General features: G+C 35.2%; 1 protein-coding gene across 1 annotated transcript in view; it reads left to right on the top strand.

Moving 5' to 3' along the window:
- The first annotated feature begins 7,534 nt into the window (after positions 1–7,534).
- Positions 7,535–19,777, top strand: part of LOC133638661 (homeobox protein aristaless-like 4) — a 56,358-nt gene continuing 44,115 nt past the window's right edge. The window contains exon 1 of the mRNA XM_062031494.1: positions 7,535–7,838. Coding sequence (XP_061887478.1) covers positions 7,544–7,838 — 295 coding nt within the window. The 5' untranslated portion in view covers positions 7,535–7,543. The remainder of the gene's footprint in view (positions 7,839–19,777) is intronic.

Genomic DNA, 19,777 nt, shown 5'->3' with positions numbered 1-19,777 from the left:
CACCTCATCGCAGGGCTGTTTATCAATTGAAATACTATATATATATGAATTAAAAATTGTTATTTAATACAAATAAATATATTTATTATTTATTTACTTCGGACACAAGAAATCAAAAATATGCTTCACCTACACAATCTAAAGAACAATAAAAATACAATTCCCAGTGTTGTATTGTTTTTTGTGAAAAAAAAACAAAAAAACAATTGTAATAAAAAAAATTTAAAAAAAATTGTGTCACCGAAAAGGAGCAGAAAGAAGCAACACTTATAATGTTCGGCTCCATCATTCAGATATAATAACCTGTTTCTTGATCAACAATACAATATATAATCACCTGAAATATGATAATCATAAACCCACTCACCATTCCATCAAATGCAATTTATATAAACACATTACACCTAGAAGTTATTTCATGTTTTCGCCTCTTTGTTGTACCCATCAAATATACTTTTTGATGTATATTTATTAACTATATCACTCAATCAATCAATGTTTACTTATATAGCCCTAAATCACGAGTGTCTCAAAGGGCTGCACAAGCCACAACGACATCCTCGGCTCAGATCCCACATCAGGGCAAGAAAAAACTCAACCCAATGGGTTGAGTTTTGACTTATGATATTATGACTTTGTTTGATTTTTCTTATCCAATTATATGATATATAATATTATATAATTATATTTGTATAATTAATTCAAATTAATTTAATAATAATTGAAACAAAAACATAAAAGCATAACATAAAACATCGTCCTTCCTAGAAATATATGGTTAGCACTTGGGTTTGGCCGATCGTTCCAAATATCGATAATATCGATGCTCTTGGTCGTCTTAATATCGGCTCGATTCTGGCGTGATGACATCAGTTCTTTTCCATGTTTATTTTTCACCAATATCTGTGTGTGTTTTTTGTTGTGTTCATATTGTTTCATTTTAAATATTGGTATATTGGTATGTTGTTTATATATAAGAATTGGCATAGGAGCATTTTTTATGGGGGGAATACACAAAGTATTTGAATGAGAGACTACAATAGTTTTTGCTTTAGTTTACTTACTTGGCAATATTGGCTTTGTTGTGGCAATTGCTTTTTGTAGCTCTCTCAAAATAAACATAAATGTCTTTTTTCCGACTCTAAACCTAAAAAAAACATATTGGACTACTGAAAATAGGTATTTTCTCACCTCGGGCAGCTTTCTTTCATTTTTGTACTCATTTCCTAAGCCCAAATGACTCATTTAAGTGACAGAATTTTAACATAGAATAAGCACATGCATAAACAATATAGCTACATGGCATTTATGCAAATAGCATGTTGGCTTTAAGCATATAACTACAGTGAGTCAACAAAACACTGTATTATAAAAAATAAATAAAAAAACTACAATATAGATATCAGGACCCCAACTGTCAAAATATCGTCAAATATTAAAGAAATAAATCGGTTACTTTTGGCCTGCAAATAATCTTAATAAGACTTTTTGTGGACCATGACAATTATATCAGAGGCCATCAAGTGTTTAGGTAACAGGACTGAGTAAAAACCCAGTAATACAATTAAGGTGAGCATTTTAACATTTCTTTTTAAAGTAGAGTTCAATATGTAAAAAGTATAACATTTTCAATTCAATGATAATATTTCATGTTGAAGTCTAATTGTAGAAAGTGGGGACGGATGCTGTTATTTCAATCTTAAAGGTAGTGTGGATAATTTTTTTTAATTTGTATTCATTAAATAAGCAATTAGATCAATATGCAGGAAATTTTGCTTAATACAATTTTTTTTTTTTTACAATAATTTTATAGCACAAATTTGGTAAAATTGTCCTGGTATTGTTATATTGTCATCTATTTAAGTTTATGTTTTCAACAAATATAAGTTTGATGATCAAATATTTGTTTTTGTTTGCCTAAAATATTTGCGTTATTCAGATTATAATCATGATCAACAAATCCAAATGAGGATTTCTGGGTAAAAAGTGTCGATATCGGCAACACTGTGCCTGTATTTATTGATATCAGATCGATACCAACATTTGTCGAATAGCTGGTTGAATTTCACTGGTTGGTTTCAAATTAAAAAAAAGATGATCTCATGTTTGTGGGCAAAAACTCAACCACCTTCTGAGTAATATCGTGTAAAAATTTGTCGGAGGAGGGGGGCCTTAAACGTTGGTTTAGTGTGGCTGAAACGGGGCTTAGGCTATGTAATTATTTGTTTAAGGGGTTAACGACTTAGTGTAGACATGGCTTAAAGTCTAAATACATTTTTTTTTAACAACATTAATGCTCAAAATGTTACAATTGTCGTGCTTTACCTCTAATAGCGCTGCTCACATGTGGAGAGGAATTCAATATTTGTATGTGCTGCTTACATTTTGAGGTATCTGCAACAAATTAATTGAATGTTATGATCTTAACGTAATGAATTATCGTGACCACGAGGTGTCGCCAAAAACAAATTTTCACTCTACTTCAATTTAAAGACAGCATAAATCAAATCCTGATGGTTAATAATAAATTAATGTTTGACTAATCAATCCTTTTTTAAATAGTCCACACTACAAAATAATAAAAGTATATATTATTCTTGCTGATATATCAGATTGAAATCGGCCAGTAATCAAGGGGCCAATATCGGCATCCTATCGGAAGTGCACAAAAATGTTTTTGAATATCTTGTTGCATGATGAGGTAATTATAATGTTTAGTAGATATGCAATTACATGCAAATCTATGTTTTTCTGTCAAAATTGAAAGAACAAATGCTTTATTTATGCACATTCTTTGCAGGCGGGCCAAATCTGGTCTCTGGGCCTTGAGTTTGACACCAGTGCTATAAAGTGTATACATGAAAATGTAGTACACAAAATAATGAATTAATCCACACATAAAATAATGAAATATTTTACAAATAATCGAAAATAAATAAAATATATGTATTAAATAATACTGTTCTATAATATAAAAACATAGTAAAATAAATTAATAAAATAAAATACATAGATATTTATTTATTTATTTATATCTCATTTAGTTGTATTACATATATTAAATTAAACATTTTGAATGTATGTTTTTTTCAATATTTGTATTATATTTGCATGCATCCAGACTTTAGGGACACTGTAGTTTGCAGTTCGGCTGCACAAAAAGAGCAATTTCAACACGTTCAACCTTTTACAATAGTTGCACATTAAAATAACAGATATATATTTTTAAATTATGTATTTATCTTTTACAATAATATATATATTTTTAATTATGTATTGATTTATCTTTATTTAACCTGCAGGACAAATCGCAGCAGAAGGCCAGACAAATTCAAAGTCATGCAAGGACACATGACAACAAAAGAGAGGATGAATGCATGAATGAGAGTTTTCACAAATGTATACGTCCCTAAAATATTCATAGCATATCATTATATTTATTTTCTGTCATTTGAGGTCTTTTTGTGCATACTTTGTTCAATTTAGTTTTTTCCCAACCAAAGACATTTTTAGATATTCAACCAGGGCCGCCCCTCCTTATAAGTAGATCATGCGCTGTGCGGAGCCCCATAATCTGTGGGGGCCCTTGTTTGGCGTGTATGTATATAACATTTCCATTCATGAATTAAGAGGGGCTTTTTATGACATTTTTACCGGCAACAAATTTCTAGCACCTTCCAAATTTTCCTTGGTAAATCTCAGTGTTCCCCGTGACGCAGTGTTAGTGCTGGTTTTGTACACAGACGCTATGGGACCGATGTCCCAGGAACACTCGACGTCAGATATTCATACATTACCTGTGGTGTTCCACAGGGGTCAGTATTGGATCCCAAATTGTTTATTGTGTACTTCATTGCTATCCAGGCCAAGGACCTCCAAACTGATAAGGGATTTGGAGCGGGGACTCCCTGCTTACACATCCTGTATAAAATAGATTTTCAAATTAAGCTGATCCTACAGGTACCTTGTTATTATGCAATACTAAGATATCCAAAGAGTTTAACGCCATCAATAGCTACTGTAGCTGGTAACTAGAGTGCTAATTGCTAGCTTGCAAGTTGGGTGAGCAAACTACCATAAATACTAAGATTATTGTAATAATACAGTATAATTAAATAGTTTTTATTTCAAACCTGCAAGGTACAGTTAGTAGGGCGGCTGTCATAACCTGTGCCAAGAGTCATTCTATTGTTGTTTTCCTAGGTTTGGTGTTTAGTTTGCTTGCTATCACTCATTGCATTCCTTTGTTTACGTTTTCGTCACTCGGCGTGTTTCGATTAGTGTCTCCACCTGCTGCAATCACTAATCACAAACCCTTAATGTTTGCCCCTGGCGACAGGTACTTCCTTCAGTCTATGCTACAGTGGGTTTTTTCATGTTGTCTGTCTTAGTGCTACTTCCTACGTCCATGCGTTTTTGATGCTTTGCAAAAACATCGACGTTTTTGCCTCGAGCTTCCCGTGCACTTCCGAGTGACTCGCCGTTTTGTATTTTGCCTTGTCATTGGAATTAAAAGAACTGTTACCTGAACGCTGCTTCTGCTCCTGCCTGTACTGCCGCATCTTGGGAAACACGACCACTGCAGACATGCGACCCGAACGTGACAGTGGCCAAATTTGCATGTGGAATATTAAAATAATAAAAAATTAATAGAAATTTCATGATCCCTCTGCAGACCACCTTTTGAAGACCTCTGGTGTAGTCAATGATATGAGTAAGGTATCAGATATTTTAAAGTGTGTGGTTTTTGCTGATGACACTAATGTTTTTTTGTTCTGAGAAGGACTTGCGGCAACTCTTGCGAGTAGCAAAAAAATAAATACAATAATTAAAATGTTGGTTTGACAAAAAATATACATATATCTAAACTTGTACAAAACCAAATTCATACTGTTTGTAAACTGGAAAGTACAAATTAAAGGAAAACTGGAAAATATATAACACAGGAATATAAAAAACAAATAGGTACAGTAAGAAGGGGGATTCCCAGGGCCCCATTCGTTACAGTTTACCTGACACATGAAACGTGACAAATTAGGAAGTGTACTATCCACTTTAGCTGGCAGATGGCAGTAGAGCGTCGAATATCTTAAAATGTCTTTGGTGGCAATTCCAACTCTGACCACAAAACCAGTTGCTACGTAGAGTGGCACTTTCCATAATTATCAGCAGACTTCTTCCTGTCACGCGAGATCCACCCAGCGATGGGGCCATATGAATCCCTTCCCTACTGTAGGTTTTTGGGTGTCATTTTAAAACCACAAGGTGTGGTGAAAACCTCACATCAAATATATGTGTGGCAAAATAGCAAAATTCATTGAACTTTTAGGAAAAAGAAAACATCATGCACACAGCAATAGTATTAATGAACAATGCTGGCTCCCGGGAGCACACAAATACAAAACCCAAAACCAGTGAAGTTGGCACGTTGTGTAAATGGTAAATAAAAACAGAATACAATGATTTGCAAATCCCTTTCAACCTATATTCAATTGAATAGACTGCAAAGACAAAATACTTAACGTCCGAACTGGAAAACTTTGTTATTTTTTGCAAATATTAGCTCATTTGGAATTTGATGCCTGCAACAAGCTTCAAAAAAGACTGAGAAAGTTGAGGAATGCTCATCAAACATTTATTTGGAGCATCCCACAGGTGGACAGGCTCATTGGGAACAGGTGGGTGCCATGATTGGGTATAAAAGCAGCTTCCATGAAATGCTCAGTCATTCACAAACAAGGATGGGGCGAGGGTCACCACTTTGTGAACAAATGCATGAGCAACAGTTTAAGAACAACATTTCTCAACGAGCTATTGCAAGGAATTCAGGGATTTCACCATCTACGGTCCGTAATATCATCAAAAGGTCCAGAGAATCTGGAGAAATCACTCAATGTAAGCGATGATATTACAGACCTTCGATCCCTCAGGCGGTACTGCATCAAAAAATGACATCAGTGTGTAAAGGATATCACCACATGGGCTCAGGAACACTTCAGAAAACCACTGTCAGTAACTACAGTTGGTCGCTACATCTGTAAGTGCAAGTTAAAACTCTACTATGCAAAGCCAAAGCCATTTATCAACAACACCCAGAAACACAGCCGGCCTCGCTGGGCCCAAACTCATCTAAGATGGACTGATGCAAAGTGGATAAGTGTTCTGTGGTCTGACGAGTCCACTTTTCAAATTGTTTTTGGAAACTGTGGATGTCGTGTCCTCCGGAACAAAGAGGAAAAGAACCATCCGGATTGTTATAGGCGCAAAGTTCAAAAGTCAGCATCTGTGATGGTATGGGGGTGTATTAGTGGCCAAGGCATGAGTAATTTACACATCTGTGAAGGCACCATTAATGCTGAAAGGTACATACAAGTTTTGGAGCAAGATATGTTGCCATCCAAGCGATGTTATCATGGACGCCCCTGCTTATTTCAGCAAGACAATGCCAAGCCACGTGTTACAACAGTGTGGCTTCATAGCAAAAGAGTGCAGGTACTAGACTGGCCTGCCTGTAGTCCAGATTTGTCTCCCATTGAAAATGTGTGGCGCATTATGAAGCCTAAAATACGACAACTTAAGCTGTACATCAAGCAAGAATGGGAAATAATTCCCCCTGAAAAGCTTCAAAAATTGGTCTCCTCAGTTCCCAAACGTTTATTGAGTGTTGTTAAAAGGAAAGGCCATGTAACACAGTGGTAAAAATGCCCCTGTGCTAACTTTTTTACAATGTGTTGCTGCCATTAAATTCCAAGTTAATTATTATTTGCAAAAATAAATTAAGTTTCTCAGTTCGAACATTAAATATCTTGTCTTTGCAGTCTATTCAATTGAATATAAGTTGAAGCGGATTTGCAAATCATTGTATTCTGTTTTTATTTACGAATTACACAACGTGCCAACTTCACTGGTTTTGGGTTTTGTACTTTTTGTAAAGTCACAAATTATTAAATGTATGAATCTGGTGAAATTTAAAAACTGCCCAAGCTTTAAAGCTCTAAATAAAATTTTGCTCAGGGCCCCAATTTGGCCATTTCAATTGATCAAAATATAAAATATGTAAGAAGTAAGTTACAGAAACAAAGCTGCATATGTTTGTTGGATGCAGATGAATGAAGTCATTGACTTGTGTGCATTGTTGGGGTCACTTAGTGAAGAAGCATGAAACTGTGTTCCACCCGGCCATAACTCATGTATTTGTCTGCACACTCAATGAATGTCACATGTCACGCCCTTTTTCACTAACTTTTTTTTTTCCTTCCAGCACTTCCCTCCTAATAAGCGGCCTCGCTCGTCCACGTCACCCAGCACTTGGCAAAAGGTCTCCGACAAGGCGAGAGGTCATCCCCATCCTCATCCTTTACGGACCTTTTTGTCAGACCTGAGGGGGTGTTTGCTCAAAGACCCACAACTTCTGAACGCTTTTTTTTTTAAAAGCAAAAGCAGCTGCTGCGGGCCCATGTGTGTGTAAGGAGGGGTGTGTGTGTTGCAAAAGAGAGAGGGAGAAAGTTATTCACTTTTTTTGGGGGGGGGAAAGTTGAAAGCCATGAACGCCGAGACGTGCAGTGCATACAGCGACATGACCTCCATGGATGCGTTTTATAGCCCCTCTGCAGCACAGGGTCGGGACCACCAGGCGGACCACTTGAGGACTGAGACCAAATGCAAAGGTCACACGTACGGAGACAAGTCCCGGAGCCCCTTCCTGCAGGAGTGCCACACACTGGATGCTGGACAGGCCGCCTTCAGCAAATTCCACCTCTTCATGCACAGATCCCCCTGCAGGACACCTCCAGTGGAAGGTGAGGAGCGACACTCTGCAGACATCCTCTCCTGCTATGGTGAGTGGCCTTTATACCAGAAGAAATATTGAAAAGTGTAAAAAAAAAGAAGAAAAAGTATCCAAAATATGTCTGCGTCTTTCCCCATCATAATTAAATTTAATGCGACAATCATTACAAGTCCCATCATATTGAAATTAAATGAAAGAGCTTTTTTTAGGTTTAACATAAAGGCCCACTGATAAGTGCAGTGAAAACATAGTTTTACTAAGTGGACAAACATATGCAATAATTTAATTTGAAATGCTGCAAAAATTACACTGATTAAAAGTCATGTAGAAAAAAAGAGATGGAGGATTAAATGTGGATTTAAATATGAAAATGTTTGCTTCGTTCATGCATCAAAATACTGTACATTGCCAAATAACTTTGATTTGTTACTTGCATTTTTCTACATAAAAATACATGCGTGTTTTGGTTATTATATATAAAAAACTCTGAAAAAAATGGGAACAAATCTTTAAAAGTGGCAAGTTGATTTGTATTTATTTCAGAGTTTTGCAAGTAACATCCACATGTATATTTGTAGACACCATTCAGGGATAGTTCATGTCATATATTAAATTGATATTATTATTAAATGGATAAAGTAAGGTAAAACATTGTGTCACAATATGTTTGAATTGTGATGGTTTAGTTGAGTTTGGATATACTTTTATACATACAAGTATGCATCATTAAACATTCCCCCAAAAAAGGGAAGCAGGGCATATCTACCAGATTAGCACTTTTTTTAATAATTAAAGAATGGGATTTAAATATTTGAATAGTACATAGTAAAAAAACAACAACTAGTATTTCACAGCATTTAACAATATTATTTCACAATAAAATATTGCAATCAAAATGTACTGTAACCTTACGACAAATTACTGTAAAAAACAATTACAGTACCCTTTTATTTCAAAGCATTTAACTTTACAATAAATTACTGTAGATTTGACTCTGAAAGTAATGCAATTATTAGTCCGTAATATTCTGTGAATTAACAATGAAAATGTGTACAGTGTAAGATTGTTGTAGATAACTAATGAAAAAACATATAAAGTGATAAATAAAAGTTGATGTAAGCATGGTGCAGTAATAGAGAAGTAGAGGATCAAAAACAATACATTAGTAAAAAAAAATGAAAATAATAGAGAATAAATACTATTAAGTACAGAAATAAAATTGATACAAACAATAATACTTAGTGTTAGTGTTAATTAGTGTGTTTCTAATACTTGTATTTACCTTGTTTTCAGTTTTGGAATGCATGTACAGTATATTAAAAAAAGATGTAATACTTTCAGTCATACTTAGAATATACTTATAATGCATATTTGCCCTCTTTAAGCACTCAATGACACTGTGATGAAATTCTTAACATGTACTTTTTTTAGCACACATTCAGGCAGCACGGTAATAAAATACTAAAATGTACTGAAGGAAAACCTACCATAAAACACATCATCGGTTAAGATGGCTTCTTTAAATGCACATTTTTCCCAGCTGATGACACAATGACAGGTTTTGACGGATGCACGGGAAAAAAAGGCCAGCCTTAGGGAGACATACTGTATTTATATGTCATGCAAATGTAAATATGACACAACTTGACCTGTTATTGCCCGACAAGAACAGACAAATAATTAAATTAAAGGCACACGATGTACAATTAAAGATACACTCTGTGTAAGATTAGGGGCACGTCAATAAGAGAACTATGTACTGAAAATGTTTTGGTTTTTTCGCACTTTATACGTTATATGTATACACTGCACCTGTATGTATCACACATGCAACACTCAAAACTTAGTCTATTTTTAATATTCTGCTTGTGCATTTGAGATATTGGAGTAATGGTAGTCGACTGGTTACAATAAATATCCCTTTCACTGGAGAAGCATTATCAAGTAGATGGAAAAATGGGCCAGTATCGCCAATATCGATATTTTTTGGGTGATTTTATCTTTATTTTGTTCATGTTTACAGACAGAACCAAGATTTAATTTTTTTCCTATCAGAGTATGTATTTGTAAAGATTTTAACAGTTTATAAACACAGCAATGCCAAGGCAGTGTGACAGTAACAAAATTATAAAATTATTTTCCTTTTTTTTTTTTTTTAAATGCAATTGTTTGAACAAAATAAGGTTGATTTAGTGCAAAATAACTCAACAAAGGCATATACTACTATTGTTCTCAACAAAAAACTTATATTAGCAAAAATATTAATAATACATTTATTATATAAGGGGCCTTTCAAGGCATTCAAAGTCGCTGTATAGTTCTGAAAAGCAGTTGTAAAATATTGCAATCATCCATCCATTTTCTACCGCTTGTCCCTTTTTCCGGGTCGCGGGGGGTGCTGGAGCCTATCTCAGCTGCATTCGGGCGGTAGGCGGGGTACACCCTGGACAAGTCGATCAAACAGTTAAAAATATAAGTGTAAATAAAAAAAATTAAAAAATTGCAATATTATTTAGAGACGATCCTTGGTATCGATACTATCAATATTGCAACGATCCGATACCAAGTACATGCTGCACCATTGTCGCCGATATAGATATTTTTAAGAGCGGATTTTGCCTTTTAGGTTGTTGATCATGTTTACATTGAGAACAAAAATATTTGCATCTAAAGACATACTTGTAAAGATTTTAACACAAAATAAATGCAACAATGCAAAGGCAAAATAATACAAATAGTACATTATTTTATTACATGCAATTGTTTTGAGCATTGCAAAGTCATCAAAATAACTCAACAAAGGCAACAACCACTGTTGTCTCTCGACAAAAAACACATTTAACAAACATGGTAATAATGTATTTATTTAGTAAGGTACCTTTCAAGGCACTCAGGCTTGCGGACGACACTTAAAAGCAGTTTTAAACAATTTAGAATCAAACAGTTCAAAATCAAATAAAAGAAACCCTGAAAAATAACGATCCGATTCTGACGCGATCCTTGGTATCGTAGAGAATGGATGGATGGATGGATATTGGAAACAATCCGATACCAAGTGCTGACTATATAGGGCCGGTATCACCGATATCAACATTTTGGTAGGTGCAACTTTACCTTTATTTTGTTGATCATGTTTACGATGAGAACAAAAGTATTTTTTATCAAAATAACAAAACATAGTTTCAACAATAAAAAAGGCAAATAAGTTCTTCCACTATTGTATAAAGTGTATCGTAATAAAGTACATTTAGTGCAAAATAACTCAACGAAGGCAACAATTACAATTGGCTCTGAATAAAAAACAAATGAGAGGGGAAAATATAATAATACATGTATTTACATTTATTTGATAAGACACCTTTATAGGTGCTTTTAAGCACTAAAAAACAGTTCTAAAAAAATAAATCCAATCAAAACAGTTAAAAATGTCAACAGAAAATAGCAATCCAATGCTGACATAATCCTTGGTATCGATATTATTGATACTGGGATGGATCCGCCCACCCTTTATTATCAAACATTATAAAAATGAGCAAGCGGCACACAGCAACTGTCATGAATTAATTTACCGTTGTCGTTTCTCACTTTTCCGACACAATTTTAATGTTTTTATACTCCATATCTGCTCTTGTGTAAGCTGTAAACAATCGATGAACACGAAGTATGAGGTGAAAGTCTGGCACGGAAAGGGGCTCAGGGGAGGATTCTGGCCCCTAAAGCGGCCCCCTCCACGTCTTTGTGATCCTCCAGAGACAACACGTTTCCTCGTTTGATGTGTCCGTGTCTCCCTTCAGCGTGTGACCTTTAGCTTCCTGTCTCATCTGTTTGGGGTGGAGGGCCGCTTCCCCCGCACGCACACACCAGAGAAAATCCATTTGTGATGTCAGCGCACAGCTTTTTGCAACACCCGGGCTCTAGTTTAATCATGCAAACATTCCCCATAAGGCATATTTCCTATTGTATTTTCAGCCATGTGGGATTATACACTAACAACATCTATATTCACGCAAGGACGACATTTCTTCTTGACGGACTCGGCAACACCCGGCTCTTCAGCGACATTGTTGAGTTTTTTAACACCAGACTGGGGGAAATGCATTTTTTTAAAAAAGGGTTATTTAATTTCCGACTGTTTGTGAGGCCATGAATGCGTCCTGACTGGTGACCAGAAGGCAAGGCAAAGGGACGGGGAGACGCTGTGTTTGTGTGTGTGAGAGAGACGCCGGCTTCTTGAGTGTGGGTCAGCTATCCTTGAATACATCCCAAAAATAGAAAGTTTATATATTTGTTTTATGTAAATTATATATATATACATATATGTAATGGATTGGATTTACAGTATAGAGTGCTTTTCTATCGACTAGATACTCAAAACGCTCACAGAGAAGTGAGAACACATTATATATATATATATATATACACATATATATATACACATATACATATATATATATATATATATATATATATATATATATATATATATATATATATATATATATACACATACGTATACATACTGTGTTTATAGGTGTATAATATATATATATATATATATATATATATATATATATATATATATATATATATATATATATATATATATATATATATATATATATATATATATATATATATTTACATTAAAGTATATTGGGGGAAAAATAATACATAAATATGTATATATGAATATGTATATATGTACATATATACACATATGTGTGTGTATATATATATATATATATATATATATATATATATATATATATATATATATATATATATATATATATATATATATATACTTTTATACATATAAGTGTATATATATATATATATATATATATATACATATGTATGTATACATATATGTATATATACATACTGTATATATAGGTATATATATATTTACATTTAAGGTTACAAAAAATGTAATAATACATATATATGTATGTATATATGTACATATGTATATGTATATATATACATATATACACATATATACGTGTGTGTATATATACATACATGTGTGTATATATATATGTATATATATATATATATATATATATATATATATATATATATATATATATATATATATATATATATATATATATATATATATATATATACATATATATATATACACACACACACACACACATATTTACCATCATAAAACCTTTTATTAACTATTTTTAGGAGCTATACTTAACATTCCTAACTGTCATACAAACATAACAAAAATGTAAAAACTCTGGAACTTTCAGGCGTAACTGCAATGAAAATTGTATCATGCAAAGATTGAAGAAGCCACAGCTAAAACAAAATCCAAAGGAAAAGCAAAGTAAACAAGTCAAGCATTTAATGCTCACTAAACTGAAGTCTTGTGAGGTACGCTGTTGTCTCACATGACATTGTGCATGATAGCAGTTTAAACCATTGAACGTATTTGGTACGACAACATTTTGTCACAGCATCGTCTCGGGCCGTTACAAACATACCTGTCAACATTTGCTTTTGAAAATAAGGGAACATTTACGGAAAAAAATAAAAACTACTGATCTTTTCACAATAATTTCCCCCTGCAGTCGAAGGTTGTGATTTCCTAAGGTCGTTGGTACAAACTTGCATTGTAGAATTCACCTTGACAGTTTTTTTTTAATGAAAATTAAAATACGGGAAATTTACATGAAAGGTGGGCGAAATATAAGACGTCCAGGGGGAGAACGGGGTTGACAGGCAGGGGCGTAGCGCCAAATTCTGGGCCCCCATACACAAGACTCCTATAGGGCCCCCCCCCCATCCCAAACCCAATGTTGCCACCCTATACACACACACTTAGTATGTTTCCATGTAGTAAGAAACTCATTATTGCATGGATGTTTTTAGTCGAAACTTGCTTTTTAAAACACGTGTAGAAACCTTAATCAGGTTTTGGACTATTTAAAGATTGTATCAACAAATCTAAATAAACCCCCTTTAATAATTTAGTTGTGTTTTGAAAAAAAAAATGTTTTTAACAAAAAAAGCCAAAAATGTCACTTTAAATTTGAATAATAAACTAAATAAAATAAATGAAATAAATAATAAATAAATACATACATACATAATAAATAAATAATAAATAAATAATAAATAAATAAATAAATAATAAAATAAAATAATAAACCTTTCATTGTTCACTTAATGATTATAAATCTGTCATGTTTTCCTTTACTTCAGAGTGTAAAGTAGAGATTAGCTGATACACATATAGGATTATCATCAGTGGATAATGCCAATCATAATAATACATCTTAATTATTACTGGGAGTATGTCTCGCTCTGTCTTTAAAAACTAGTGATGTTTGTAACTTTAATCGAGGGTCTTTGAACGCACCACAATTATGTACAATTAGATGCAAAAGTGATGACGTTACGACGTCTGTGTTGAGTGAAGTGTTGTATTTTTTTACCATTTTGTATTTTTGATAGAAGGTATAGATAGTCTTCATTTGATTCAAGCAACCTTATTTTATAACTTTTACAGCTATATTGATTTTATGATAACATGTATGACATATTTCATAAATTAAGTACATAAATAATAATACAAAATAAATAATAAATCATAATTTAAGTAACATTAAACAAATCTTCAAACTTTACAAAAGCGGAAGTTTTTTAAATTCAAGTTAAAATACGGGAAATGTATGTGAAAGCAGGGCAAAATACTGGAATTTCTCGGGAAAAGCGAGGAATAGGGTAAGCATCTGCACTCCAGACAGCCCTGGTTGAAAGAGCTTAAAGTTCAAGTAAATATGTAACTCCATCATATTTCTAACGGAGTATTTAGGACCCCCATCTTTACGCAGGTACGGTCGGTCCATTCGGTCGTCCTGCCTGCGAAGGCCGTCCGAGCTGATTGGTTGGAGCAGACCGTAATGGGAACCAGCCACACGGCCCAGACAACTGAGACACGCTTTAGCAGGTCCCTGACATGAGTGGAGGTGACAAGGACTCAAGATCGTTTTACCGTTTTCTTTCAGCTTTGGCAGGCCAATTTGCATTAGGGCCCGCTTTGCACGGCCCGGTGAGAGCAGCAGGGCAAGAAGCAGTCCAGAACTTCCTCTGCTCTTCATGTCTCTAGCTCATATTTAGTTTAAAATAACAACAACAGCCCTGACTCATGTTGTGTAATTGTTGTGCCCAATTCAAATGTCTATAAATGTGTTTTTGAATAGGATATTTGTTATGGCGCTTTTGGACTGATCAAACACATTCTGCAACATGACGGATAAAACGGACACTTTAAATGATAATTTCACCAAAAAGGTCATCATTTTGGCTGTGTTAAAAACACATAATATTAGTAATTCTGGGCATTTCTTTTGGTATCTAACATCACCTGTGCATGTGCTTTTCGGATATATTTTACATGCATGTCAGGGTCCGCATACAAAAACATTTCCTTACATTGTCCCACCATAATTTAGAAGGATGCTGTACTAAATAGTACTATGATTTGTAGTATATATACATATACACATATACACATACACATACACATATATATACACTATATTGTCAAAAGTATTTGGCCACCGGCCTTGACTCACATATGAACTTGAAGTGCCATCCCATTCCTAACCCATAGGGTTCAATATGATGTCGGTCCACCTTTTGCTGCTATTACAGCTTCAACTCTTCTGGGAAGGCTGTCCACAAGGTTGCGGAGTGTGTTTATAGGAATTTTCCACCATTCTTCCAAAAGCGTATTGGTGAGGTCACACACTGATGTTGGTTGAGAAGGCCTGGCTCTCAGTCTGCGTTCTAATTCATCCCAAAGGTGTTCTATTGGATTCAGGTCAGGACTCTGTGCAGGCCAGTCAAGTTCATCCACACCAGACTCTGTCATCCATGTCTTTATGGACCTTGCTTTGTGCACTGGTGCACAGTCATGTTGAAAAAGGAAGGGGCCCGCTCCAAACTTTTCCCACAAGGTTGAGATCATGGAATTGTCCAAAAGTTTTTAGTATCCTGGAGCATTCAAGGTTCCTTTTACTGGAACTAAGGGGCCAATCCCAACTCCTGAAAAACAACCCCACACCATAATTCCTACTCCACCAAATTTCACACTGGGCACAATGCAGTCCAAAATGTACCGTTCTTCTGGCAACCTCCAAACCCAGACTCGTCCATCAGATTGCCAGATGGAAAAGCGTGAATCATCACTCCAGAGAACGCGTCTCCTCTGCTTTAGAGTCCAGTGGCGACGTGCTTTACACCACTGCATCCATGGAAACCCATTCCATAAAGCTCTCTCCGTACTGTACGTGGGCTAATCGGAAAGTCACATGAAGTTTGGAGCTCTGTAGCAACTGACTGTGCAGAAAGTCTGCGACCTCTTTGCACTATGCGCTTCAGCATCCGCTGACCCCTCTCTGTCAGTTTACGTGGTCTACCACTTTGTGGCTGAGTTGCTGTTGTTCCCAAACTCTTCACTTCTCTAATAATAAAGCCGACAGTTGACTTTGGAATATTCAGGAGCGAGGAAATTTCACGACTGGATTTGTTGCACAGGTGGGATCTTATGACAGTTCCACGCTGGAAATCACTGAGCTCCTGAGAGCGGCCCATTCTTTCACAAATGTTTGTAGAAACAGTCTCCATGCCTAAGTGCTTGATTTTATACACCTGTGGCCGGGCCAAGCGATTAGGACACCTGATTCTCATCATTTGAATGGGTGGCCAAATACTTCTGGCAATATAGTGTATATATAATTTGTTATTTTCTTTAAATACAGCACTTTCCACAGACAACGGCCAAAAGGGTTCTACAGGTGATGTTTTACAAGAGAAATACATTTTAAAAAAAGCTGAAAAACAGTTCCTGCTGTAAAATTGCACAATAAAGCCAACAGACTGTAAAATAAAAAGAAACCATAAAAAAGACAACCTGCTTGAGTATCAAAACTAGTTTCAGTCAAGTTTTTTTTCTAAAATATTTTGTAATACGCCTTTAAACCTAAATTTGAGAATATGTCCCAAGTTTACCATCACAGTGGGGTTTGTGTGTATATACTACATTGAAAACTGAAAACTCTCTAATTTACAGTCTGCATTATTAGGCATAAACTACACACTTGTCGTGTAATCTTGTACACATTGAGCTGTAGGTTCGCGGGAACATAAACATACTGAAGAGATAATCAGATGTTGGGGAATGAGCATTTGTATCTTCTCTAAATCCCAAAACATGCCATGCTTTTACTTTGAAGCTAATTTTGCGCTGAACAGGAAGTCACTGAGTGGATATTTTAATGTTGTGTAACTTGACAGCAGTTGTGTTGTGCCGTTTGACGCTGTTTCGCGACAATAACAAAGTTATTACAATACTACAACACATGTTGCTATAAACAGAAATGGCTATAGTTCTAAAGGTTTGTGTCGACAATAGCTGTTGACCATGTATGTCCACATCAACTTAATCGGACAGTTTTAGTAATGAGAAGAACGCGATGAGTTGGTCGACATACTTTTTAGTAATAAGAAAGAACATGGTGGACCGGAACTAGTAATACGTTTGTAATACGTTTTTAGTAATAAAGACGGAGATCAGAACTTAATGAGTTGGTCGACATCGATGGATTGTCAACATAAACATACCAATTCATCATAGGTCTCAAATGTTATGTTGACAAAAGCGGTCAACAATGTATGTCAACATCGACTTAGGCGGGCACTTTTTAGTAAAAAGAAAGCATTTTGGTGCAAGAGTTAATGAGTTGATACACATGGACAGTTTGTCAACATAAACGGAACAATTTTTCATGGCGCTCAATTTATATTTTGACAAACATGGTTGTGTATTTTGATGTTGACTTAAGCAGGCACTGTTTTAGTAGTAACGTGGAGGACTGAGACTGGATTGACTGGTTGATATTGACCGGTTGTCGACATAAACGTGGCATTTCATCACAGGTCTCAAATTTAGTGTCGACAAAAACGGTCAACCATGTATGTTGCATCGACTTAAGCAGGCACTTTTTTGTAAAAATAAGAATGTGTTGAACCGGAACTTAATGAGTTGGTCGACATCGACGGGTTGTAAACATAAACAGACCGATTAATCCGAGGTCTTAATTTTTATGTTGACAAAAGCTGTTGACCATGTGTGCTAACATCAACTTCAGAAGGCACTTTTTAGTAATAAAAAGGCATGTTGCAAAGGGCGTTAATGAGTTGGTCCACATAAAGGGAAACATTTTTAATGGGTCTCAAATTTTATGTTGACGTCAACTTAAGAGGGCACGTTTTAGTAATAAGACAAACGTGGTGGACTTGGACTTGATGAGCTGATTGACAAGTGATTTGTCAACATAAACAGATTGTTCTGAAATTGCATATCAACAAAGATGTATTTGTTAAGTTAAACAGTTAAAGTACCAATGATTGTCACACACACACTAGGTGTGGTGAAATTTGTCCTCTGCATTTGACCCATCTCCTTGTTCACCCCCTGGGAGGTGAGGGGAGCAGTGAGCAGCAGCGGTGCCGCGCCCGGGAATCATTTTTGGTGATTTAACCCCCAATTCCAACCCTTGATGCTGAGTGCCAAGCAGGGAGGGATGTTGAATTAAGCAGGAACTTTTTGGTAATAACGTGGTAGACTGGGGACTGTATGATTTGTCAACATAAATGGACCGGATCATCCTAAGTCTCAAATTTTATGTTGACAAAAGCGGTCAATCATGCGGGCACTTTTTAGTAATAAGAAAACATTAAGAGTTAATGAGGTAGTACTCATAGACCAGCGTTTCTCAAAGTGTGGGGCGCGCCCCACTGGTGGGGAATAGAGACATGACAGGTGGGGCGCGAGGAACGGGAGGAAATTTCACTTTTATTTATTTATTTTTTTTATTATTATATTCTTTGATTTTTTTTTTTACTATGCTTTCATTTTCTATACACACTGGAAATCACTTTGTGATTCTGTCTGTGAAATCCGCTATATAGATAAATGTAAATTACTTATTTTTCCTGTATGCTTTACATTTCTAGGTAGGAGCGAAAGTTTGACAGACAGCAACAGTAACTAATGGGGGCGGGGCTAAGCGGAAGCTTTGTGAATGGCGAGTCACTGTGCGAGGATTTGCTGTTTTGCAAATACTTAAAAATAGAGCCACTGCTGATGAGCTGTTCAAGATAATGGACAGTTTCCTCAAAGAACACGACCTTAAATGGGAAAACTGTGTGGGCTTTTGCTCTGATGGCGCGCATGGCAAAGTCAAGAAACGGGCTGCAGGCTCTAATAAAGAGGGTTGCGCCAAATGCGCATTGGACACACTGTGTGTCATTCACCGGGAAACACTCGCGTCAAGGCAGCTCAGCCCCGAATTCAATGAGGTTTTAACAGTGGCAGTGTCAAGCCTGCAACCCCGATTTGAAAAGCTGTGCAGTGCAAAACAGGCTCATTGCAGCCACTAATGCTGGAGTACTGTAAAAGTCATGTTCACTTGCCCTGTCCTCCTTTTTTTGGCAAAGATTGCAATTGGCACTTTTATTTTCATTTATTATCGAACTTGATGCAAGTTATTTGATTTATTATTGAACTTGATGCAAGTTATAACACTTTTTTTGATTTATTATTGAACTTGATGCACGTTATAACACTTTTGTTTTATTTATTATTGAACTTGATGCAAGTTATAACACTTTTATTTGATTTTTTATTGAACTTGATGCAAGTTATAACACTTTTTTTGATTTATTATTGAACTTGATGCAAGTTATAACACTTGTTTTATTTATTATTGAACTTGATGCAAGTTATAACACTTTTATTTGATTTATTATTGAACTTGATGCAAGTTATAACACTTGTTTTATTTATCATTGAACTTGATGCAAGTTATAACACTTTTATTTGATTTATTATTGAACTTGATGCAAGTTATAACACTTTTTTTGATTTATTATTGAACTTGATGCAAGTCATAACAC

Source organism: Entelurus aequoreus, linkage group LG02 (assembly GCF_033978785.1).
Source record: "Entelurus aequoreus isolate RoL-2023_Sb linkage group LG02, RoL_Eaeq_v1.1, whole genome shotgun sequence".
In the NCBI taxonomy this organism is placed as follows: domain Eukaryota; kingdom Metazoa; phylum Chordata; class Actinopteri; order Syngnathiformes; family Syngnathidae; genus Entelurus; species Entelurus aequoreus.
Note: the sequence above shows the minus strand (reverse complement) of the source record. Positions and strands in the feature narration are given on the sequence as shown.